General features: G+C 47.6%; 1 protein-coding gene across 1 annotated transcript in view; it reads right to left on the bottom strand.

The window, feature by feature from the left end:
- EPHA1 (EPH receptor A1) overlaps positions 1-26,859 on the bottom strand; it is a 64,429-nt gene that overhangs the window by 13,196 nt on the left and 24,374 nt on the right. Inside the window, exons 3-7 of the mRNA XM_084621159.1 lie at positions 15,986-16,261; positions 11,975-12,365; positions 4,401-4,556; positions 3,823-4,155; positions 2,278-2,402 (exon numbers count right to left, since the gene is read on the bottom strand). Coding sequence (XP_084477285.1) covers positions 2,278-2,402; positions 3,823-4,155; positions 4,401-4,556; positions 11,975-12,365; positions 15,986-16,261 — 1,281 coding nt within the window. The remainder of the gene's footprint in view (positions 1-2,277; positions 2,403-3,822; positions 4,156-4,400; positions 4,557-11,974; positions 12,366-15,985; positions 16,262-26,859) is intronic.

Raw genomic sequence — 26,859 nt, forward strand, 5'->3', positions numbered from 1 at the left:
TTTTTTGCTATTTCTTCTTGAGTGTTTGGCTAGCTGTTCTTTTTTTGGTCTTCCTAATTATATGTTTACATTTCATTTGCTAGAGTTTATGTTCCTTTCTATTTTCCTCGCTAGGATTTAACTTCCACTTTTTAAAGGATGCCTTTTTGCCTCTCACTCCTTCTTCTACTTTGTTGTTTAGCCACAGTGGCACTTTTTTGGTTCTCTTACCATGTTTTTAATTTGGGGTATACATTTAGGTTAAGCCTGTATTGTGGTGTCTTAAAAACTTTCTATGCAGCTTGCAGGGATTTCACTTTTGGCGCTGTATCTTTTAATTTCTATTTAATTAACCTTCTTATTTTTGTGTAGTTCCCCATTCTGAAATTAAATGCTACAGTGTGGGGCTGCTGTGGTGTTTTCCCTGCCACAGGGATCTTAAGTTTAATTATATTATGGTCACTATTACCAAGCGGTCCAGCTATATTCACCTCTTGGACCAGATCCTGTGCTCCACTTAGGACTAAATTAAGAATTGCCTCTCCTCTCGTGGGTTCCAAGCTCAATGGGTAGTGATCAATGACTTGATGTCTAGTTGGCAGCCAGCATCAAGTGGAGTGCCCCAGGGGTTGGTCCTGGGGCCGGTTTTGTTCAGATCTTCATTAATGATCTGTATGATGGGATGGATTGCACCCTCAGCAAGTTCATGGATGACACTAAGCTGGGAGGAGAGGAAGATACACTGGAGGGTAGGGATAGGGTCCAGAGGGACCTAGACAAATTGGAGGATTGGGCCAAAAGAAATCTGATGAGGTTCAACAAGGACAAGTGCAGAGTCCTGCACTTAGGACGGAAGAATTGTATGCACTGCTACAGGCTGGGCACCGACTCGCTAAGTGGCAATTCTGCAGAAAAGGACCTGGGGATTACAGTGGACAAGAAGCTGGATAGCAGTCAACAGTGTGCCCTTATTGCCAAGAAGGCTAACGGCATATTGGGCTGCATTAGTAGGAGCATTGCCAGCAGATCGAGGGAAGTGATTATTCCCTTCTATTTGGCACTGATGAGGCCACATCTGGAGTACTGTGTCCAGTTTTGGGTCCCCCTCTACAGAAATGATGTGGACACATTGGAGAGAGTCCAGCAGAGGGCAGCAAAAATGATTAGGGGCCTGGGGCACATGACTTATGAGGAGAGGCTGAGGGAATTGGGCTTATTTAATCTGAAGAAGAGAAGAGGGAGGGAGGATTTGACAGCAGCCTTCAACTACCTGAAGGGGTTTCCAAAGAATCATAGAATGTTAGGGTTGGAAGAGATCTCCTGAGGTCATCTAGTCCAATCCCCTGCTCAAAACAGGACCAACACCAACTAAATCATCCCAGCCAAGGCTTTTAGAGGTTGTTCTCAGTGGTGGAAGATGACTGATCAAGGAGTAATGGTCTCAAGTTGCAGTGTGGGAGGGCTAGGTTGGATATTAGGAAAAACTATTTCACTAGGAGATTGGTGAAGTACTGGAATGGGTTGGTGAAGCACTGGAATACCTAGGGAGGTGGTGGAATCTCCATCCTTAGACTTTTTTAAGGCCCAGCTTGACAAAGTCCTGGCTGTGATGATTTATTTGGGGTTGGTCCTGCTTTGAGCAGGGGTTTGGACTAGATGACCTCCTGAGGTCTCTTCCAACCCTAATCTTCTATGCTTCTATGACTAGCTGCTCCAAGAAGCAGTCATTTAAGATGTCAAGAAACTGTAACTCTGCATCCCATCCTGAGGTGACATGTACCCAATCAATATGGGGATAGTTGAAATCCCCCATTATTAATGAGTTTTTTATTTTAATAGTTTCTCTAATCTCCCTGAGAATTTCACAGCCACCATCACATCCTGGTCAGGTGGTCGGTAATAGATCCCTACTGCTATATTCTTATGATTAGAACAGGGAATTACTATCCATAGAGATTCTATGGTAGAGTTTGGTTCATTTAAGATTTTTACTTCATTTGATTCTACACTTTCTTTCACATATAGTGCCACTCCCCGACCAGCAAGACCTGTTCTGTCCTTCCGATATATTTTGTACCCTGGTATTACTGTGTCCCATTGATTACACTCATTCCACCAAGTTTCTGTGATGCCTATTATATCAATATACTCATTTAAAATGAGGCACTCTAGTTCACCCATCTTATTATTTCGACTCCTAGCATATTATTGAGACATCTAGAGGAGGAAAGTTTCTGAGTGTCACAAACAAAAAGCAGAAGAGACACAGGTAAGGAGCAGAGAGGAGGTGCCTCTCACCTTCTCAAAGTACATGACCTCGTACTGCACTGAGCTCCGGCTGCGGTGCCGTGGGGCTGGCCAAGACACAGACAGGCTGCTGTCATCACGTTGGGTGAGAGTCAGGTGGGACACCGTTACTGGAGCTACAGGGGAGAGCAATGGCATGAAACAGAAATAGATGAGAACACAAACTAAACCCACTCCATCCTCCCAGGCTCTGTGTGGCCCCTTTGCCCAGATTACAGCTTCTCCCATTGCTGCCCCTGCTGAGCTTCCAGTACTGCATTCAGCTCATCCTTCTCTGGTGTGCCTGAGGGTAAGCCAGGGGTTCAATAGTAAATCATTGCTGATGGCAAGGGCACTTCAGCTGTGATTTTGTTGTACTTTTGAAACATCATCCACACCCACTGTAGCTCTATTAATGCAGCATCGAGGTGAAGACTTTAAATGCAGAAAGGAATTTCCATAGGTAGGGCTCCTACAGCAACATGAATACACCCTCACTTAACACCATACAGCTCTGACAAGTGACAGTGAAATGCCAAATTCCTCTTGTTTTTTCCTACCCCCCCCCCCCGATGTTCTGGTTTAACTTGGATTTAAACTTGAAGAGTGGTCAGTTTGGATGAGCTATTACCAGCAGGAGAGTGAGTTTGTGTGTGTATGGGGGTGGGGGGGATGTGAGAAAACCTGGATTTGTGCAGGAAATAGCCCAACTTGATTGTCATGCACATTGTGTAAAGAGTTGTCACTTTGGATGGGCTATCACCAGCAGGAGAGTGAATTTGTGTGGGGGGGTGGAGGGTGAGAAAACCTGGATTTGTGCTGGAAATGGCCCACCTGATGATCACTTTAGATAAGCTATTACCAGCAGGACAGTGGGGTGGGAATAGGTATTGTTTCATATTCTCTGTGTATATATAAAGCCTGCTGCAGTTTCCATGATATGCATCTGAGGAAGTGAGCTGTAGCTCACGAAAGCTTATGCTCTAATAAATTGGTTAGTCTCTAAGGTGCCACAAGTACTCCTTTTCTTTTTGCGAATACAGACTAACACGGCTGTTACTCTGAAACCTGAAATGCCATCGTGAGACTTCACATTTATCATCTCTCAGCTAGTCCAGGGCAAACGTGTTCTGTTTAGGTGTGAAAACATGGTCCCCTAATGGCAGCATTGTGAATTATCCTGGGATCCAAGAGTCAAGCCACACTCTTTCCATGTCTCACACCATCATTGGTGGATAAGTGAGTGGTGAGGTAGGAACCTGCACTTGTGAATGTCCTGACTTCAGTGTGTTTAAAGGCTCTATTTGCACCAAGATGTTGTGGTTTGTTTGTTGCATATATCGGACAGGAAGGTGTCTCTCTCTACAGGCCCAGTTCGGTACTGTTACATGGGGGCACCTTAGAAGAGACTCAGTCAATAGGCAGAAGGTAGGTACCATGCTGACGGGTGCAGCATAAGGAGAGATATAAGATGAAGAAGGCTCAGAGACCCACAGTGACTCTCCTCTTGCCTCCCCTTCGAAGGAAATCGCTCCCCTGCCCACCTCGGTGACTCACCTGCGTGCCCGACAGAGACCCAGACTGCAGGGGAGGTCCGCTGAGGGAAAGGGCTGACCTCTGAGACACCATTACGTGCCTTCACGGTGAAGCTGTAGTTGGTATAAGCCTCTAGACCATCCACATCTATGGATGTATTGTTGAGGCCTGAGGCACTGGGGGAGAAGACCACGCTATCCTCACATGGCTCGCATGCCAGGACAGAGCAGCGCTGGCATGAGATGCTGTAGGTCAGATCCTTGCGCCCACCATGGTCGCTGGGTGGCTGCCACCAAAGGGAGAGTTGCGTCCCCACCAGGGAGAAGCTGACATTGCGGGGAGTAGAAGGGGGACCTGCAGAGAGTGGGGGAGAGAGAATTAGATCCAGCATACAGGCTCCAATGCACAAACTAGTACAGTAGTTTCTCTTCCCCCTCATGTGGCTCAGGACTGCCTCTCTCCCCGCCCCATAAGGCACTTCTCTCTCCACAGCACCAGCATCTCCCTCTCCAAAGCCTTCTCTCTGCACCTGGATCTCCCCCCTCCTCTCTCCTGCTGACCCTTCCTCTTCTTGCTCTCCTCCCCAAGCCCTGACTCACGAGTGCAGGCAACACTTTGACTCTCCGTGGGTGCCCGGTAGAAGCCCAGGTTGCAGGGACAAGCTGTGGCCCCTGTAGCACTGGACGAGCTGTTCGGGGGGCACTTGAGGCAGCGCTTGGTCTCTGGGAAGTGACGGTAGAATCCTCGCGGGCAGGCTGCAGACACACAAACAACAGGGAAGCACAGGGTTAGTGGTAAGTAACCAGCCAACTCTGCCTGGCTCCCACATCTTCCACCTCCACAGCCCTGGTACTCCTCCCTCTCTCCTGCTCCCAGGGGTAGGGAATACAAGATCATGGCTGCTGGAGACTGCACATGGGAGGTCCCTGGAAAAATCAATCAAACACTTGGGACTTGGTCAGCCTCAAAGAGACTCCTCCCAACATAAATACAGCACATTTCCTGTCCCTTCAAGATTTACACCAAACCTGGCTGTGCCACCCTGGGCTGCAAATGCCAGAGCTGGGTGTGGTCTAGGGCTAGGCAGCTATGGAACTGCTAGCACTTAGTTTTCTTGCACTACTCCTCTACTTTCTGGAGCATCTGCTTGTCCAGAAGAGCAACTGTGAGGCAGATTTGATGCAGCCTGGTACCAAAAAAATGCCCACACTCTCATGAAGACTTTCCTTTTCTTTCTTATTTGATTGTTTCCCTTAATCTAAAATAAAAATTTCACTGGACATACAGGGTTTCTCTTTGGGCTGTGGAAATCCATAACAAGGAAGGGTGCCCACTGACACCACAGGTTTCAGTCGGGGGACTGTTAGCACGAGTGGCCTTGCCGATCTTGACAATGCATTGCCTAGCCAGCCTCGGGGCATGTAGCAATTTCTAGATCAATGTCAACACCCTGAACTACACTTGGATGCAGCTGGACATGAAGCCAGTGTAGACTGCAAAGAAGAGATACCATGTGCTCCCTATGGCCAAAACCACTAAGTCGGAGGGCAGCTGTATTCTGCATTGGTTGTAGCATCTCAGGAGTCTTCTAGGGAAGCCCAATGAAGAGTACTTGCAATCACCCAGTAGGGAGGTCACAGGTGTGGGTTACCGTGGTGAGGTTTGCACCACATAAATGACTGTAATCATCTCACCCAAAGGAGATGGAAAGAGATGCTCCAGGCCACCAATGCTATTTGGGAACTGGGGAGCAGTTGAGGGACCCAGCAATGTTTCCAGGAGCTCATTGACAAAGGGCAGGCATACCCCTTTCAACAACAGGGTCAGGCACTCTCTCTGCCACAAATTCAGGCTTCTCCCTAACTTCTGTCACTGCTGGACTGAGCCTCAGCCTTTCATTTCCATCCATCCTTTGTCTTGGCCAGGGAGAGCAGGCAGACCGCTCCATCCAGGTTTGATGACACAGACTTGTATGTCAGTCCCATAATAGTGGCGTCATGACCCAAAGAGTGTCACAGCCTCACCCATCAGCTGTGGATACACATTGAGCAGGTAAAGCACAAAGAGTGAAGCCTGCAGAGTGCAGGAAGAGGGAACCACTGAGGACATGTGGGCACTTGCCCAGCAGCACTCTCTTGTCATCTTTCAGGAAAAAGCAGAACCATTCAAGTGTAAGCCCATCTTTGCTGGCCAGTATCTGCAGCTGAATCAACAAAATTACGTGCCCCGTGGTGTTAAAGGGTGCTGATAGATCTAGAAGAATCAAGGATGGGCCCCTGGCTAGTGCCGAGTGAATAACTGATTTGTCAGTTCAGCCAGCAAACTGAAAAAATATTCAGTTATGAAAATGTTCTGATTTTGTCAACAAATTGAAAAAGTCTGCTTCAGGTTAGCAAACCATCTATGGGTATGTTTACACTGCAATTAAAATCCTGTGCCTGGCCCGTGCCAGCTGACTCAGGCTCACGGGGCTCGGGCTGGGGGGCTGTTTCATTACACACAGATGTCTGGGACCACCGTGCAGGATCCTAGAGCCCAGGCTCAAGCCCGAGCCCAGAAATCTATATGGCAATTAAACCCTTCTAAGCAAACCCTAGTCAGATCACTAACACCCCAAAAGGGGCAACCATCTCACCATACAATTCTCAACCAACCCTACAGACCTCTTCTAATTCATGGACTGGAGGGACAAAAGCACTTATGTGATGCTCATCCCCTATTGACCTCGAAACCCTTTACAAACCCTGGGGAGCAGGAGCACTATCACCCCACCAGACAGACAGGAAGCTGAAGAACAGAGGGGAAGTGACTTTACCAAGGTTTCAAGCAAGTCAGTGGCAGAGCCAGGAATGGAACTCAGGTCTCCTCACGCTTACTGAACTACACTGCCTGCCAGGTATGTGGAGATGGCATATATACCCAGTCCCTGCTGCTAAGGTGAGCAAGGGCTGAATGGGGAAACCAAGTGAGGAGGACAACCACTTCAGTGGATACCAACCCTACATCCTGACTTTACCCCCAGAAACCTGACTTCCTCTGCCCTTCCTTCCTCTGAACTCTCACTTGTCCAGCAATATCATCTGCATCCTCTTGTCACCTGCAGCAATCCTGCCACCAAGCAGCTTTGGGGGGTCTCCCTCGCCCTTCCCCAGGTGGCAAGGACTGCAGGTGGGAAAGAGTCCAGCGGAGGGCAACAAAAATGATTAGGGGACTGGAACACATGAGTTATGAGGAGAGGCTGAGGGAACTGGGGATGTTTAGTCTACGGAAGAGAAGAATGAGGGGGGATTTGATAGCTGCTTTCAACTACCTGAAAGGGGGTTACAAAGAGGATGGCTCTAGACTGTTCTCAGAGGTAGCAGATGACAGAATAAGGAGTAATGGTCTCAAGTTGCAGAGGGGGAGATTTAGGTTGGATATTAGGAAAAACTTTTTCACTAGGAGGGTGGTGAAACACTGGAATGCCTTGCCTATTTAGGTGGTGGAATCTCCTTCCTTAGAAGTTTTTAAGGTCAGGCTTGACAAAGCCCTGGCTGGGATGATTTAGTTGGGGATGGGTCCTGCTTTTGAGCAGGGGGTTGGACTAGATGACCTCCTGAGGTCCCTTCTAACCCTGATATTCTATGATTCTATGATAGGACAGGGCCTGGTGAAGCAGGATTGGACAGGGCCTGGTGAAGCAGCAGCCTCCAGGGGTTTCCAAGTGCTACAGGCAGGGAGCGGGATGAGTGTGTTTTTATACTCTCCCCTTACGCTGTCCTGATATGTTTCCTCATGTACTACCCTTCTCTCCTCTCCTGCCCTGCACTGCTGGTGTTGGTGACAGTTGGCAAGCCCATCAGAAGACAATGGGTGGGGATGAGGCATCATTTGGTATGCGGCAGAAAGGGCATTTGACCTTAGCTCCCCCCAGCTCCCAGACTTTGAGGAGGGTGGCAGATTTGGTCCAGCTGTCCCTGTGTCATGACAGGGGGCGGCTGGGCCTGGCCAAACAGGAAGAAGAACAGAGAGCCTCTGTCCTACCAGCCAGACAGGAAGCAGCACCAACCAGGGCCAGAGCTGAGCATGGAGCAAGCTGGGCCCTGATCCTTGTGCCAGGCCAGCCATTGGTGAAAAACACCCCACCCCCACCCCCACCTCTACCTCACTGCCCACTCCTCAGGATAGAACCAGCCAGCCACTTCCCCGCCCCCCACCAGGATAGGACCGGCCCACTAACCCCCCACAAGCTGCCACAGCCTCAGTGGGGAGGCGGAAGCAGGGATGCTGCTCGCCCTCCCTGCATTTTTCTGAAATGATGGCCCTGGGTGAGGAACGCCTAGTTAGACAGAGTGGGCTGCTGCTTCTAAAGGTAAGAAAATAAGATGGGAAATTGTAGTGTGGGCCTGTGGAGGGTGTGCTGACGAGCAGGGGAGGGAACACGACTAGAATCTAACAGGGAAGAGGCATGCCAGACAGACAGGATTATGTCACCACACTGAGCTAGCATGAGAGAATGGAATGAACCCAAGTCAGATGGAAGGTGCAATGGTAACAAGTGCCTGCAAGGGGCAGCACCACACCAGAAAGGCAGATTCTTACTGCAGTGCAGAGTGTGGCAGCTTGCTTCCCATACTGGTGTCCTTAGGGACCCCTGCACACACTACCCCTGGGGGCTGGGGTGGCTGGATGGCAGGAAGGGGTTAAGCAAGATGGCAGGGGTAGCAGAACTAGGGGAGGAGCACAGGCTAATGCCGCAGCAATGGAAATATTATGAGAGCTGATCTATGTTTTGGTCCCCACAATATTTCCTCTGTCCCATGGGAGGATTGATTGTGAGAAGGGGCAGCCTGGTCTCCCTTGGCATGAGGGAGAGACATGGGGGCTGGTGGTAGGCTAGGTGGGAAGGGGTGGCCAGGCAGGTGTCATTTCAGGGATGTGAGGAGAGCTGTTTCCACTCCAGGGCAGGAACCTCTGCCAGTAGTCTAAAAGCAGCAGATGGGGAGCAGGAAGGTGGCTGGGGGGATGCTTTTGAGGCCTGGGGTGGGGGTGGGGGTGGCAGGGATACCAAGCTGCCTAACTGTGCCACTTCCTCAACCTGCTATTTGGGTCTGAGGCCAAGGTGAGTGCTTGCCCCGCTGCTGCCCTCCCACCCCCATGACTGCCAGAACCCCAAGCTCCCTGGCACACACCCCAGCCCCCATCCCCCACATTCAAAGCAAGGTTTCCCTGCCTCTGTCTGAGGGGCAGCTGTGCCGGGTTTCCATCCCAGAGCCGAGAATTCTGATTCACATGTGGGAGGAGGATATGAGAAGGGAACAAGTTTCAGATAAATCAGATACAAACTGGGGTGACCCCGCCACGTTAGCAGAAAATGAGGCACCCCTCCCCTGCGGGGGCGGTACAGAGTGTGGGACTGGCCCAGCGCGCTGTTGCCATCGCTGCCGCCATGTCCCACCCACCAATTATCTTTAACAAGGCCTCTGTGGGCTCATCAAACAGGAAGAGGAACAGAGAGTCTCTGCCCTCAGTGCACCCAGAGTGGGAGGTGACTCCCCGTTAGAGACGTCAGCTGAGCCCTTCTCAGACTTCCTGTACCCTGCCCCTCCTCGCCACCCCCAACTGCCTGTTCCCCATGCCTTCCCAGCACATAGCATATGAGCAGCTTTGTTGTTTGGAATTAAAGTCCGAAGGAATCAAATGGGGAAAACAGGTTCTGGGAAAGGCAAAAGACCAGGACCGCCCTCCTGAGGGCAAAGATCAGAACCGGCTGCCCTGCCCTTCATTCATCGTTATTACAAGTATTTATTTGGTGCATGTCACTAGGGTGACTGGGCACCTTACAAGGATTAAGATGAGGCAATCAAGAGTTCAATAATAAAAGACCAAACCACATGCTCCCTGCTGCTTTGCCATTCAGCTAGGAAACCAGGGGACCCAACTGGCTTGGAAGTCTTCGGCAAAGAGAGGCATCCTGCACCTTCATAATTAATTGTTTTACCACAGGGAGCTCATGCCAGAGGTGCAGGCTGGCCACTGGGAAAGCTATGCCACCAGTGCCCACAAGCAACACCTTTGGGATGCAGAACCATCTATCTCCACATGAGCATAGATCTATGGTGGGTGCAATGAGGTGAGATGCCTGGGCTTAGACCCCTTAAGGCTTTACACTCTGATATCAGTACCTGGAAAGTCACCCAACAGTTGTCTGAACTAGTGCACAGCTGGGACCCCCTCACACCACAAGTACTATCCCTCCTCATCCTCCTATTCCAAGGCAAAGGTCAGAGATGTCTTCCATTCGGTGCCCTCCTCCCTTATCAGAGGGTACAGGTCACAGCTGGATCTCCCCTGGCCCCCATCCCATCCCATCCCATCCCATCCCATCCCATCCCATGACTCTTCCTACCTTTCCACCCCTCTTCCCATCAGAGGACAACAAAGGCCAGAGCTGAGTCCTCCTCATGGAGGACCAGAGCTGAGTCCTCCTCCCCATGCCAGGATGGAGCTCTGAGCTGGAGCCCGCCTCCTTCCAAAGGCAAAGGTCAGAGCCACGATCCTGGCCTCTGCCGCACTGGGTGGGTTCAGCAAGAGATCTAGATCAGTTCTGATCCTTTGCAGAGCACTTGGCCCCTTGCCACTGGCAAGCAACTGGAATGGAGATGTGGGTGGACAAACAGGTGCCCTAGACCTAGCCTTCCTTCTTTGCATCCACCAACAAGATGCCACTTCAAGCTTTGCCATTCCCTCACACACACCCCACCCCACCCCCACCACCCGCTGGGCGACTACCCTGATCCCTGCTGTCCCTTTGGAGGACACATCTGGCTTCAGCTATATTTGGGTTGGGAGGGGGAGTAGCCAGGACCTGGAGGCTGTCCCACCCCATGATAGCGGTGAGAACCAGCCCAGGCATGATGGGTTCCCTGCCCCTTCCCAGGAGAGCGTGCTCAGCTCCCAGGAGGGCGGGGAGAGTTCAGCAGCAGCAGCTAAGTGGAAAAACTGGCTGAGCCATTGAAGGAGAGCAAAGGGGAGGGGCAGGGATCTCCCTTAACCCTTCATCAGCTCCCAGAGCAAGGCTGGAATGGGGAGGCATCAGCAATCCAAACAGAGATCAAGTTGCCACACTGGAGCAAACAGAGGGAGAGCAAGGCAGGGAGACGGGGAATCAGTCAAGGCCCCTATAGACACTAAGAATCTAGTGTGGATTGCCTGACACCCTGTGCACTTAGGCTCCCATCAATTCTCCCTCTCCTCTTCATTCCTGTAGCTGCAACTATGCGGGACATGAGCAGGAATGTATCACTTGTGGGCCCTGTAACTGCCTGGGCACAGTCACCACCCCCATCAGCAATATAGGTTCAGCAATGTGCCATCCACATACCCTCAACACATCCCCTTTCTCTCCCAGCTGCTACAGGCTGGAAGACAGTCCACTAGCACCTTCTCTCCCCTCGCTGCCAAAGGGAGACTCAATCTACTGCTGTGATGGGCCCAGTTCAGTTTGTCAAGCGCTCCCCTCCAATACAGTGGGTGTGCCCATGGTCTCTCATGTGCTCGTTCTCCCTGAATGCTGAGTTGGGCTGTGCAGGGGGTGCTACACTCATTCCCCAACATAGCAGAATTCTCTCCCACACAGGGAATGCATGTGCACAATACAGGGAGAGCTTTGACCCTTCCCACCCACATATCCAAGTTCCTGGACATGGGGGACAAAGGTGCTGATCTGTCCATCTGCTCTTCCCTAACCTAGCTGCAGTACCCCAGAGAACACGGCTGCCATTTAATGGTTGGGAGCTGGTTGCTGAGTGAGTCAGTGTCAGTCATATACTTACAGCTCCCAGAAACCAGCTCCAGACCTGAAGGGCTGCTGGAAGGAGACCAAGAGGGAGTGGAGGAGTGTGTGCAACTGTTACGCCTGACAGGGACAGGAACAAAAGAGAGAGAGAAATAAAGAGAGACTAACTGAATCAGTGAGAGACAGACAGGGCACAGACAGCAGGGGTGAGAGATGGGGACACAGAGAGAGAGGCAGTAGCAAAGTCAGATGCACTTAGGGTAGCTCTTGGTCAGGTGAGTATAACTCACCTCTCACCCCCTGCAAATACTGCTGGATTATATCACTGCCCAGATCTCCATCTCCCCATTGTTCCCCTTGCACCTGACTGCCCCCTTCCCACCTCTGCACACCTACCTACACAGCTTCTGTCAGCCTCCTCAAACCCAACAGCACACAGGCACCGGCCCATTGGCACCAGCCACTCCCCATCAGCACTGCAATGCATCCTGGGTGGGAAGCCTGCTTCTTCGGCTGCATCCTTTACACAGACCCCTGGCACCTCTGTCAGCCCCTCTGAGCCTGCCAGTGTCTCTGGAAAGCGGGCCAGTCCCCCCACTGTTTCTGGGCAAGTCTTGTAATATACCCGGACAGAGACCAGAGCCACACAGGCCCCAGAGTTCTGGAAAGCAAGGTAGAATCCACGCTGAGACAGCTTCCGTATCGGGCACACTTCCACATTCAGCTGCATAGCGCCTGACTCAATGTCCCGGCTTGTGAAACTCCGATCTGCTGCCACTGTGTTGACCTGAATAGGAGAGGAAGAATCAAGATCTATGGCACCTGAAGATCTTCCTCCAAGGTTACATTTGTCATGCGTCTTTCACCCCAAAGCCCCTGTGTCAAGAGTGCTGAGATAGATGGGCCAGCACTCTGATCACTGTAGCCTCAATTAGTTTCCCAGTGACAGCTGATTGAGGAAATAGAGGAATTAGCTAATCAGATGGGGAATCTGGGTGAGTGAGGGAACTAACTGGCTCATCAGTTGACTATCTTGATAAAAGGCAGGAAGGAAGCATTAGCAGGAGGGGAAGACAGGGCTAGCTATGCCCAGACTGAAGCTGATCCCAAGAAAAGGAGGTCTCTTTTCCTCACAGGGCCCTGAAGAACAGGTAATAGGGTCATAGGTATTAGAATTGTTGTTATTGCACTGCACAAGTGTTGGTGGAGGCAACTGAATAAATTCTATGGAGTGGACACTAAAAGAAGAGAGTCTGAAGGTTATTGCAGTGATCAGGGATCAGGTGTGGGAAAGAAAACCTATGCCCTGTTACAGCCCCATACAGCCTTCATTGTAACTTCTTTCTCTATGGCCTCTCTAGCTCTGGTGCTCTGGACTCCAGGATCTTCCCATCTTTGCATGTGGATGACTAAGCACAAACACATAAAACCAGTGCACTCGTTCCCCATTGTTTCCCTCATTTTATATAACCCCTATGGACATCCCCCATCTGCCTCACAAGCCTTGTTTCTATTTTTTCCTCCCAGCTCTCCACTTAACTTCTCTTCAGGAGCCATGTGACGGATTCATTGTTTGTACACCACCTAGCATAATGGGCCCTGATCTCAGGATGGCCTTTGAGCGCTGCCACAGCACACTTACAGACTACAGAAACAAGTCATTCTTCTGAGGTGGATTCGTTCTTTTTCTGTCAGCAATTTGTCTACCAATAAACAGTGATAGTCTTTGGATTTGTTTAGTTGAAATTACATTTTGAATAAACTGCTGCTGACAATTCTCTGTCTGTCAGGTGCTTGTGAGCAGTCCTGCATGTGCCTTCGATATTTCCCATCTGTTGATATAATCCATAGGGGACAGTGGGTGTGTTTCCAGACCCTGGCTAGATGGGCATTGCTTCTGCATTTAGGCTTTTGAGGCAAATCTGAAGTCCGTGGGAGTTGGGCACCTAACTCCCTTAGGTCTTGTTTACACTTACTGGAGGATTGATGCTGTGGCGATCGATGCATCGACCGCCGATTGCTCTCCCGTCGACTCCTGTACTCCACCTGATCGAGAAGAGTAAGGGAAGTCGATGGGAGAGCATCTCCCGTCCCCGTCGCTTAGTGTGGACCCCGCGGTAAGTAGATCTAAGCTATGCCAATTTGAGTTACGCTATTCATGTAACTCAAATTGCGTACCTTAGATCGACTTTTCCCTTTAGTGTAGACAAGGCCTTAGACTCCTCTGAAAACCCCAGCCTGAAACATCTCTGCAGTCAACTGGTAATCAGCTCACAAGAAACTTCAAGTGGGCTCAACTGCCATCTTTGGATGCAGCAACAACAGACGTGAGGAGTGGGGAATTGGGACAGCTGTTGCCGTAAAGCTGGATGCAAAGAAGTAGGTGTTAAAATTCCACAAAAAAACATGTCTAGTCACTTCTGCCCCTGCCCCAAGGGGGAGGAAAAGAGGTGATGAAGGCAATGTTGCCTAGTGGATACAAAACCAGACTGGGACTCAAGAGACCTGGATTCTATTCCCAGCTCTGCCACTTGCCTGCTGGGTGACCTTCAGCAACCCTCTTCACCTCTCTGTGCCTCAGTTTCCCCATCTGTAAAATGGGGATTTGATCCTGTCCTCCTTTTTAAAGTGTTTTGAGATCTACTGATGCAACATGGTAGATATCAAAAAACATAGGCCATAACTACAGGATGTGGGACTCTGCTTTGGGAAACAGTGACTCTGAAAAAAATTTGGGGCTTGTGGTGGATAATCAGCTGAATATGAGCTCCCAGTGTGATGCTGTGGTTAAAAGAGCTAATGTGATCCTGGAATGCCTAAAGAGGGGAATCTCGAGCAGGAGCAGAGAGGTTATGTTACCTCTGTATTTAACATTGCTGTGACCATGGCTGGAATAGTGTGTACAGTTCTGTGCCCACAATTCAAGAAGGCTGTTGGTAAATTGGGGAGGATTCAGAGAAGAGCCACAAGAAAGATTAAATGATTAGAAAACCTGTTTTACAGTGATTGAGCTCTTTGAGTCTATCTATTTAACAAAGGTTAAGGGGTGACTTGATTGCAGTCTATTAGTATCCACATGGCGAATACATATTCGATAATGGGCTCTTCAATCTAGCAGAGAAAGAGATAATATGATCCAATGACTGGAAGCTGAAACTTGACAAATTCAGACTGGAAATATGATGTAAATTAATGTAAATTGAAGTGAGGGTAATTAATCACTGGAACAATTTACCAAGTGTCTTGGTCAATCACTGACAATTTTAAAATCAAGACTGGATGTTTTTTCTAAAAGGTTTGCTCTACAAATTATTTTGTGGAAGTTCTGAGACCTGTGTTATACAGGAGGCCACAATGGTCCCTTCTGGCCTTGGAATCTATGAATAAGATCTGGGTGATGATGATCTCCTCCTTTTTAATACTGGAAGCCCCAACTTCCTCCTACCTGTCAAAATCCCCACCTGTCCCCTACCCAACTGCCTAAATCTCCAGAATTTCACTAGAACATAGTGAAAATGTGGGGGCAGCGGGAATGAATAGAAAAACATGAATTTAATGTCAAAATAAATAACCCAAATGAAGTTACAAGATACTTGTATTTTTCATTTTCCTATTTAATTCAGTGCAACTCTCTGGGCTTGAGTTTACTAGAAGTTGCTGTAGAAATTTCAAGAAGAATTTTATCATGATGTGTTGCAGAAAATGAAGAGGGGAGGACTGCCAAAGAATGTAGGTCTATGGCTTGCCACAAAACATACTGGGCCCTGATTATGGGAGACTGTTTACAGGAAAGCTGAGATTCTCTTCACTGGAATTCAGCTGCTTCTGGGGAAGAAGGGACAATAAGTACCATATCCAAATGAAACTGCAGGAGAAACATAGGGCGGCAGAGCATGGTGATGCAAATAAGAATTTGGTACAACCAATGAGACCATTACCTCTACCCTCAAAGAAAATGCCACGCACTCTTTTCTGACCAGTGATCAGAGCAGGGGATTAGGTGTCGGGAGACCTATGTCCTATTTCTTTATCTGTCCTGACTTACTTTATTACCTTGGGCAAGTCACTTGATCTCTCTTGGTCCCAGTTTCCCTATTTGTAACATAGGAATGATGATGTTTGTTAGAACCCTTCATGGTCCTTGGATATGTAAATGCAAAGCATTACCATCAACATTAAATGTTCTCAGTCCCTCTGTTCTACAGCTCATTTGACAATTGGCACCTCCTGCAGCAAAGAGGGCCCTGACCATCATGCTGGGGCAGCAGAGAGAGAGCATTTCCTATGGCATCACCCATTCTGTTCCCTATGGGACCCTTGATTTCCATGGAGGTCTCCCATCTGGCCAGCCTCATCTTGTTTAGGTTGGGGGGGTCAAAAGGATCCCCAACCCCCATTGCTACTGACCTTGGTGAACAGGGGGCGACGGAACTGGATGCCGACATCCTGCTCTGACTCCATATAGTAGAGATTGAAGGTCTCTTTGCAGGTCACCACCTCACCCCTGAAGCTCTTGCAGTCACGCACGGTGAACTTTAGTTCCACATAGATGCGGGAGGCTGCCTCACCCCGGTATATCCAGTTGGTGCGGAGCCAGTGATCAGTGTCGCCCAATGAGAGCACGCTGCAGTCCTGGTACATATAGATGGGGGTACTGTTTATCATCTGCTGCACCTCGCTCCACTACTCCCAGGGGGAAAAGAAAACACAACACATGCAAACAAGCTGATGTTATCCAGAGGAGAGACATGTGGCACTTAAATATGCAATAAAACCAGGCCCACAAGATCCAAGCCCCTGCAAACTTCGGACTCAGATTCTGACTAACCTCAAGGCCTTGAATAATGAACAAAATCTGCTTCTGGTTCAGAGGGCTGAACCTGCCTTAACACTGTGAGCACGGAGCAATAAATATGATCTGCAATTCGGGTATGACTCAGGTCTAGCTGACAATGACTCACCACTTCTCCTGAACATGAGCTCCTGATGCAATGCTGTGGCCAGAAGGGCTAATGTGATCCTTGGATGTATAAGCAGGGAAATCTCAAGTAGGAGTAGGGAGGTTATATTACCCCTGTATTTGGCACTGGTGCAACCACTGCTGGAATGCTGTGTCCAGTTCTGGTGTCCACAGTTCAAGAAGGATGTGGATAAATTGGAGAGGGTTTAGAGAAGAGCCATGAGAATGATTAAAGGATTAAACAATATGCCTTCTAGTGGTAGATTGAGCTCCTTGAGTCTAGTTAGCTAAACAAAGAGAAGGTTAATGAGTGATGATCGCAGTCTAAAAGTACCTACAGATGGGGAACAAATATTTGATAATGGGCTCTTCAATCTATCACAGAAAGGTATAACATGATGCAATGGCTGGAAGTTGAAGCTTGACAAATTCAGACAGGCAATAAGATACAAAATTTTAGCAATGAAGGTAATTACCTTTGGAATAATTTGGAATACATCTGTGGCATATTCTCCATCACTGGCAATTTTAAAATCAAGATTGGGTGTTTTTCCAAGGCTATGTCTACACAAGATAGGGCTGTGATTCCCCTACTTATGTACACATGTTCATGCTAGCTCTCATCAAGTTAGCATGAGTATAAATAGCAATGTAGCCTTGGCAGCATGGGTAGTGGCTGAGCTGTGCCAAGTACAAACCCAATTGAGACCTATGGGTATGTAGTGAGTATGGCTAGGGCCTCCCATCTGCCCCTGAAAATTGTGTCACCAGAAGGGGTATCAGACGCTAGCGTATCCCCCTCTACAAAGGCAATACCAGCTTGGAGAGTAGAGTGAGTAAGGAGATGGGTCTGTCACAGAATCTCATTGTGGGAGGGTCAATCACAGGGCTTTCTTTCTTAATCCTAGTCTAAAATGACATGGAAACACACAGCTGCCACACCATTCAGTTAGCATCTGGGCTGGCAGCTGGCTCATGGGGAATTTTAAAGTAAATAAGCGTTTTCCATGCTGCAAAAGAAAGCAAAAGATTTATTGGATGGTTTATTAATTGTGTAAATCTACCAGTGACAATCTAGACTAATGTGTTTAGTTGTGTCTTGTAGAAACACTCTCCTCTTGCTTATTGTTTTTCATAAATATGTTTTAATTCTTTTAAGGAAACTGGCAGCCTGCTTACATAAACGAGTAATGTTTACCCCTTTCAGCCAGCATGGTGCTACCATCAGGGCTGGCTCCAGGCACCAGCTTTCCAAGCAGATGCTTGGGGCAGCATTTCATAGAATATCAGGGTTGGAAGGGCCCTCAGGAGGTCATCTCGTCCAACCCCCTGCTCAAAGCAGGACCAATCCCCAATTTTTGCCCCAGATCCCTTCATGGCCCCTCAAGGATTGAACTCCCAACCCTGGCTTTAGTAGGCCAATGCTCAAACCACTGAGCTCTCCCTCCCCCCATTGAGAATGGGGCGGCAGTCCGTGTCCCGCAGCAGTAATTTGGTGGCAGCTCCACTGCTCTTCCCGCTGTGGTGGCTTGCGGTGGCAGCTCCGCTGCTTTTGCAGCGGCAGCAATTCGGCGGCGACTGCTTGGGGCGGCAAAATTGGTAGAGCCGCCCCTGGCTGCAATGGCATCTACCTGATGAACATCCGGAAACAGAGGCAGAGACAAGAGACCCCCTAACAGAGAGATGGTTTGGGGAGAGTTTTCATACAGCAGGCAGCACAGGAAGGGTTGGCCAACCATTATTTCTTCAGGAGGAAGTTATACTTTGGTAACAGATACATATTACCTGCAGCAAACTCTTATCTGAAATACAAAGATTCTGCTGCTGGTGAAACCTGCACAGCCTCATTATACCTAGGGGCCTGATTTGGCTAGCATTTCCACTGATGTAACTCCATTGATTTCAGGGGACTCATTCCTGACTTACATTGGTGGAAGTAAGCTCAGATTCAGCACCAGGTTGCCTATTTGAAAGCCACCTTTTCACAGGAAATCATACATTATTTATTTTGATAGTCTGCAGTAGCGATGGGTAGCTTCTTCCTTTGGTCTGGTCTACGCTACGGATCTATATCGGTATAACTACATTGCTCAGGTGTGTGAAAAATCCACACCCCTGAGCAACGCACTAATACCCACCTAACCTCCAGTGCAGATAGTGCTATGTTGGCAGAAGAGCTTCTCCCATCAACACAGTTAATCCACCTCCCTGAGAGGAGGTAGCTATGCCGGCGGGAGAAACTCTCCCATCAACTTACAGCAGCTTCATTAAAGCACTACAGCAGGGCAGCTGCATCAATGCAGAGTTTTAAGTGTAGACTTGCCTGTAGTCCTGTTTATGTCCCTTGTCTGTGAAATGTTCAGCAAGCTGCTACTGTTTTGTATGGGAATTTACCAGGAATCAACTAATCACTAGGGCTGAGAGTTTGTCATAGTGACTGTTTCTCACTGGCATAAACTAGTCATGTGCCCTGCCACAGCGGCCCATGAGCAACCATGGGTACCACAGGGGGGTGTGTGAGCAGTACAGAGACTAACAATGGATTGAAAGTAGGTTGAGGGATCAAGGTAGTGAGGGTGGGGGAAGAGGAAGACCATAAAGGTTAATTAACAGCAAACCTGACACTGAAAGAGATAAAGGAAACTGAGGCTGGAATATTTTGAAGGAGAGAAAAGACAAGGAATAAAAGAGAAACAGCAAAGCCAAGGGAGAGGCAATAACTATAATGTCATATACCATTTGAGGCAAACACAGCGAGAATGGTATAGATTTGAACTTAACTCAGGAGACATGATTAGATAGAGGATGGGTGGGTGCGTGGGTGGATGGGAGACATGGGAACGCTGTGATGTATTTTTCAAGTTCATTACACTGAGACGGGCTTTTGGAAGGTTTTCTGTATACAGTATGGCTGTATGCCTGCATGTCTGTTGGGAAATACATGAGTATGCTGCTACAGCAGGTCAGAGCAGATGATCACAATGGTCTCTACTAGCCTTGGAATCTCTGAATATGAGGCCCAGCAGCTGTGCTGCACTGTTTGCCACAGGCAAGATATTTAAGTACAGCATTTCAGATGAGTACCATCAGGTGGCTTAGTGATTTTGCATACATGTTTGAGGGAAGGGAAGGGCAGCAGAGGCTGAAAAGGTTCGAAAAGATAGGGAAAGGTTAGAAAATAAATGAGATCTGTGTAAAGACTTGCATGGACTGGATAGCAGTCCTGTGGAAGATGCTGGGGGGGCTTCAGTGACAAATGTGCTTGGGAAATTCCAAAGCTTTCCATTGTAACCCAAATGACGGTGTACACAAAAGGGAACAGTTTCCAACATGACTTAGGCCCTTAGGCGCTTTTGAAAATTTTACCCTAAGTTCTGGACAAAACCACCGAGTCCTCCCCACCTGCAAACAAATAACAATGAAACTGGCAACAAACCCTACACAAGTTAGACCAGATGGATAAAGCAAAGCAGAATGAAGCCATCACCTATTAACGCAATTTTTCCCATTAAACAGTTCAACTTTTAAATTCAGCGAACTGTGAAGTATGCAACATTGATTAAAGGGTTAATCAGCTCACCAGTTGCTAGGCAGCAGTGTAATGTCCTTGGAACATCAGCAGCCAATCAGAGTTTATGCCTCTGATGCAATGCTTATTAATTCAATGTCCTTGCAGAGTTGTGTGGGTGAAATTTGGCTCAATCACTCTAAACTACCTGCCCTTCCAGCTTGCCTGCTGGTGGTATTGAATTAATCTCCTCTAAAACAGTCGTTACCTTTCCATTTCATCTCCACACTCTTTACCATTGCTCCAGTCACCACAGGTTGGCAATGAGGAAAAGAATTGGTGTTGCTTAGGAAGAGAGGGAAAAACAGAGAAAGGACCATTTTAGCAGTGAGTCTGGATTGTGCTTTTGTGATCCTACAGAAAGCATTAGAGCTCATGAGAAGCATCTAAGAGTTTTTAGAAGCAGGGCCAAGATTTTCAAGACAGGATCCCATTAGGGACCTGGTTTTCAAAGAGGGCTAAACACCTTACCCACTCCACCTGGGATCAAAAGGAATGATTGGGTACTCCATACTTTTGAAAAATTAGCCCTCTTACTTAGGCATCTAATTTTAGACTCCTAATAAGCAAGCCTTGGCTAAATACCTTAAGAATAATGCAGAAAGAGAGCCAAGTTCTTGTCACTGTTGTGCCCAAAGGCATTTGGTCAGCTAAAGGACATATCCAGGATAAAACCAGGTTTAATGTTACCATCAGAGTGCTAAGTGAATGAATATCTCTTAAGATAGCTATCTTAGCAAAAAGAAAAGGAGTACTTGTGGCACCTTAAAGACTAACCAATTTATCTGAGCATGCTCGGGGGTCGCATAACTTAGCAAAAGTACCATTAGTGCCCATAGACAGCTGGGAGCAGCAAAGCAATCTAATTTAGAGAAAATACAAGAGGTTTGGGCTTCCCTGTGCAAGTGTGATTTTATGTCAGGAGAATGGCTGGGAGGTAAATTTGTTCAGGGGATTATTAGTTGTGAGCGGAGCAGCAAATCAGTAAAGGCAGCCTTTGGAGAAGACTGGTCTTGGATCTGAACTCTGGCCATTGCGAATCATTGGGAGAGCATTAGACACATTTGATGATTTAACTCTGATAACTGGCGATTTTAAAATCGAGATTGGATGTTTTTCTAAAAAAATATGGCTCTAGCCTAGTTCAGAGAGGAATTAATTCAGGGAAGTCCTATGGTCTGTGTTATACAGGAGGTCAAACTAGAAGATCACAGAGGTCCATTCTGGTCTTAGTATCTACAAACTGCATAATGCTGCTCTACACAGGCATACTGAACATTCTGATCATAGAGCAATATGGAGCCGGAAAGCAAGACTTGTAAAGATTTCAGCCCTTTGTTTTCACTGACTTAGGGCTTGTCTACATTACTCACTGGATCGACGGGCAGCAATCGAGTCAGCGGGGGGTCAATTTATCGTGTCTAGTCTAGACGTGATAAATTGACCGCCAAGTGCTCTCCCATCGACTCCCATACTCCACCGGAGCAAGAGGCGCAGGCGGAGTTGATGGGGGAGCGTCAGCAGTTGACTTACCACAGTGAAGACACCACGGTAAATAGATCTAAGTACGTCGACTTCAGCTACGTTATTCACGTAGCTGAAGTTGCGTAACTTAGATCGATCCCCGCCCCTACTGTAGACCAGGACTAGCACTGGATATATTCAGGTTTAAAGACATTCTAGAATTGGTATCAGAGTAACAGCCGTGTTAGTCTGTATTCGCAAAAAGAAAAGGAGTACTTGTGGCACCTTAGAGACTAACCAATTTATTAGAGCATAAGCTTTCGTGAGCTACAGAGCTGTAGCTCACGAAAGCTTATGCTCTAATAAATTGGTTAGTCTCTAAGGTGCCACAAGTACTCCTTTTCTTTTTTAGAATTGGTATGTTCACAGTGGAGGCAGATCAAGAAGGATGTGGAATTAGGAATCAGATTTCTTTTGGCCCAATCCTTCAATTTGTCTAGGTCACTCTGGACCCTATCCCTACCCTCCAGCATATCTACCTCTCCCCCCAGCTTAGTGTCATCTGCGAACTTGCTGAGGGTGCAATTCATCCCATCATCCAGATCATTAATAAAGCTGTTGAACAAAACCAGACCCAGGACCGACCCCTGGGGCATTCTGCTTGATACCGGCTGCCAACTAGACATCAAGCCATTGATCACTACCCATTGAGCCTGACAATCTAGCCAGCTCTCTATCCACTTAATAGTCCATTCATCCAATCCTTACTTCTTCAACTTGCTGGCAAGAATACTGTGGGAGACTGTACCAAGAGCTTTGCTAAAGTCAGTATTATATCACATCCACTCCCAAGTCATGCTTCTGTCAACCCTCCCCTCATCCCTACAGTGAGTACCTTAGTGTAGAGAAAAAAGAATGAGGAGTACTTGTGGTACTTTAGAGAATAAAATTTATTTGGGCATAAGCTTTTGTGGAAAATCCACTTCATCAGATGTATGGAGTGGAAAATACAGTAGGAAGATATATATATATATATATATACACATACACATATACACAGAGAACATGAAAAGATGGTGGTTGCCTTACCAACTCTAACGAGATAAATCAATTAAAGTGGGCTATTATCAGCAGGAGGAAAAATCACTTTTATAGTGGTAATCAGGATGGCCCATTTTAAACAGTTGACAAGAAGGTGTGAGTAACAGTCGGGGGAAAAATTAGCAGGGGGAAATAGTTTTTAGTTTGTGTAATGACCCATCCACACCCAGTCTTTATTCAGGCCTAATTTGATGGTGTCCAGTTTGCAAATTAATTCCAGTTCTGCAGCTTCTCGTTGGAGTCTGTTTTTGAAGTTTTTTTGTTGAAGAATTGCCACTTTTAGGTCTGTAATTGAGTGTCCAGGGAGGTTGAAGTGTTCTCCAATTATTTTTCGAATGTTATAATTCTTGACGTCCATTTATTCTTTTGTGCAGAGACTGTCTGGTTTGGCCAATGTACATGGCAGAGGGGCATTGTTGGCACATGATGGCATATATCACACTGGGAGATGTGCAGGTGATTTCTCCCCTCTTGTCTCCCCAGCCCACAGCAAAAGCAGTTCATTTTTCACTGAGCTGAATATTTATTATGAGGAAGAACATGGCATTTCCCACCTGGTACGGATGAGGAGCAGCAGGAGTGGAAGAGTGAGAAGGCAGAAGGAGGAGATGGTATGATGGGATAACATGATTTTGGCAATTAATTAATCTTTAAATATTCATGGTAAATAGGCCCAATGTCCTGTGATGGGATGTTAGATGGGGTGGGATCTGAGTTACTACAGAGAATTCTTTCCTGGGTATCTGGCTGGTGAATCTTGCCCATATGCTCAGGGTTCAGCTGATCGCCATATTTGGGGTTGGGAAGGAATTTTCCTCCAGGGCCTCTTCCAATCTGCCCTGGAGGTTTTTCACCTTCCTCTGTAGCATGGGGCATGGGTCACTTGCTGGAGGATTCTCTGCTCCTTGAAGTCTTTAAATCATGATTTGAGGACTTCAATAGCTCAGACATAGGTGAGAGGTTTATCACAGGAGTGGGTGGGTGAGAGTCTGTGGCCTGCACTGTGCATAATAGTCTCTTCTGACCTTGATATCTATGAATCCATAAGAAGTGTTTCTATTTCCACTGCCAGTCGCTGTTGATTTTGCAAATCAAACAAAACCCTGCCAGTGTTTTATCCCAGGTTTTCTAACTTCCTTGCAAACTTAGTCCAGATGAAGGAGCTACAAAGGTGACAAGCCCCATACATTAACAGCAGGTGGAATCACAGAAAGCAACCCCACCCAGGACTTCTTAGCGAACCCCCCACCTACACACCCCTTGAGTCAGTCCTTCCACTCAGAGCCATATGGAGACAGACTCATCAGCTGGGGGACAGACAAATATTAGGTATAGAATTTCCACAGGTTATTTCCCCTGCAATCTATCAATCTATCTCAGTCTTATCTGGAATGAGCTTCAACTGGCTAGGTCTCTGCAAGCCCTTATTTCAGGAAGATACTGAGAAAGCTGATTAATTGCACTGTCTAGGTATGATGCAAGACACAGAGCTGGTATTTAGCTGCACAGGGAAGGCAGCACAGCCCACAATGCTTCCCTATCTCCCCTAATGACAGTGTCGAGGTGTTCAGCAGGAGTGATTATACAGCCCTCTGATATCCTGCTTGTGAATGCCCTCAAGGCAGACGAGCAATCAGCTAACGCTACCCTTTGGGACCTCTCAGAAAGGGAAGGATTTTACAGGAACACTGTCTATCCTTGCCAAGGTCAGCAGGCATGTAAACAATACTTGGTAGTCAGTGGTATCAAAGACTGCTGACAGGTCATGGATCAGTGATCTTCACCTATCACTACAAGAAAATCATTGACCAATGCAGTGCCTCTGCAATGCCTGGGATTGAACACCAGACTAACAGGGAAGAAAGAGAACACAGGGAACTATAGCCTCACTTCAGTCCCCAGCAAAATCATGGAGCAGGTCCTCAAGGAATCCATTTGGAAGCACTTGGAGGAGAGGAAGGTGATCAGGAACAGTCAGCATGGATTCACCAAGGCCAAGTAATGCCTGACCAACCTGACTGCCTTCTATGATGAGATAACTGGCTTGGGGATATGGGGAAAGAAGTGGATGTGATACATATTGACTTTAGCAAAGCTTTTCATACAGTCTCCCACAGAATTCTTGCCAGCAAGTTGATTGGATGAATGGTCTATTAGGTGGATAGAGAGCTGGCTAGATTGTCAGGCTCAATGGGTAGTGATCAACGGCTTGATGTCTAGTTGGCAGCCGGTATCAAGCGGAGTGCCCCAAGGGTCGGTCCTGGGTCTGGTTTTGTTCAACATCTTTATTAATGCTCTGGATGATGGGATGAATTGCACCCTCAGCAAGTTCGCAGATGACACTAAGCTGGGGGGAGAGGTAGATATGCTGGAGGGTAGGGATAGGGTCCAGAGTGACCTAGACAAATTGAAGGATTGGGCCAAAGGAAATCTGATGCGGTTCAACAAGGACAAATGCAGAGTCCTGCACTTAGGAAGGAAGAATCCCATGTACCGCCTCAGGCTGGGGACCGACTGGCTAAGCAGCAGTTCTGCACAAAAGGATCTGGGAATTACAGTGGATGAGAAGCTGTATATGAGTCAGCAGTGTGCCTTTGTTGCCAAGAAAGCCAACGGCATGTTGGGCTATATTAGTAGGAACATAGCCAGCAGATTGAGGGAAGTGATTATTCCCCTCTATTTGGCACTGGTGAGGCCACACCTGGAGTATTGCGTCCAGTATTGGTCCCCCCACTACAGAAGGGATGTGGGCAAATTGGAGAGAGTTCAGCAGAGGGCAATGAAAATGATTAGGGGGCTGGGGCACATGATTTATGAGGAGAGGCTGAGCAAACTGGGCTTATTTAGTCTGCAGAAGAGAAGAGTGAGGGGGAATTTGATAGCAGCCTTCAACTACCTGAAGGGGGGTTCCAAAGAGGATGGAGCTAGGCTGTTCTCAGTGGTGGAAGATAACAGAACTAGAAGCAATGGTTTCAAGTAGCAGTAGGGGAGGTATAAGTTGGATATTAGGAAACACTATTTCACTAGGAGGGTGGTGAAGCACTGGAATGGGTTACCTAGGGAGGTAGTGGAATCTCCTTCCTTAGAGGTTTTTAAGGCCCAGCTTGACAAAGCCCTGGCTGGGATGATTTAGTTGGTGTTGGTCCTGCTTTGAGCAGGGGATTGGACTAGATGACCTCCTGAGGTCTCTTCCAACCCTAATATTCTATGATTCTATGAACAGCGGCAAAGAAAATCTGACAACTCTGTCTACTGCTGAAGTTATCCTATTCACAGATTCCAAGGCCAGAAGGGACCATTGTGATAATTGAGTCTGACCTCCTGTGTAACACAGGCCAAACGACCTCACACAGTAATTCCTGCACCAAGCCATAACTTTTCACAACAGTAATGGCTGGAGTTAGCGGTACTGACTTGCTCACCGTTTTGTGACTCTGACCAGGTTCAGGTGACTGGGATGAGGTGCACACCCTTATTACCAAGTGTCAAAATGAAACTACAGTAGAACTTCAGAGTTACAAGCACCAGAGTTAAAACCTGATCGGTCAACCACACACCTAATTTGGAATTATGATTATCATACTATCTATGATTCTATGAACTGGAAGTACGCGATCAGGCAGCAGTAGAGACCCCCCCCCCCAAAAAAAAGAAAAAAAAAGGCAAATACAGTACAGTACTGTGTTAAACATAAACTACTAAAAAAATAAAGGGAAAGTTTAAAAAAAGCTTTGACAAAGTAAGGAAACTGTTTCTGTGCTTGTTTCACTTATATTAAGATGGTTAAAAGCAGCATTTTTCTTCTGCACAGTAAAGTTTCAAAGCTGAATTAAGTCAAGGTTCAGTTGTAAATTTTTGAAAGAACAACCATAACGTTTTGTTCAGAGTTATGAACAACCTCCATTCCCAAGGTGTTTGCAAAGTTAGCAAAATTGGACTAAATGAAACCTCCTTCATCCTGAAAGGTAAACGGTCAGGAAACTGAAGCCGGTGGCAGCACTTCAAAGCTTTCACGGAAGTAAGTAGCACTGCAGAGAAACCAGAGGCGCTAAATCCTCCACACCACTACATGGGGCAGACCCCGAGCCACTGAAGGCCCGAGGCCTGCCATACTCTCCAGTGGGAGCACAAGGGTACTGCAAACCACCCAACAGAGCCATTGAGAAATCAGCAAGATACTGTGATCCA

The sequence above is a fragment of the Lepidochelys olivacea genome (assembly GCF_965140295.1).
Source record: "Lepidochelys olivacea isolate rLepOli2 genome assembly, chromosome: 1".
NCBI classification, from domain to species: domain Eukaryota; kingdom Metazoa; phylum Chordata; order Testudines; family Cheloniidae; genus Lepidochelys; species Lepidochelys olivacea.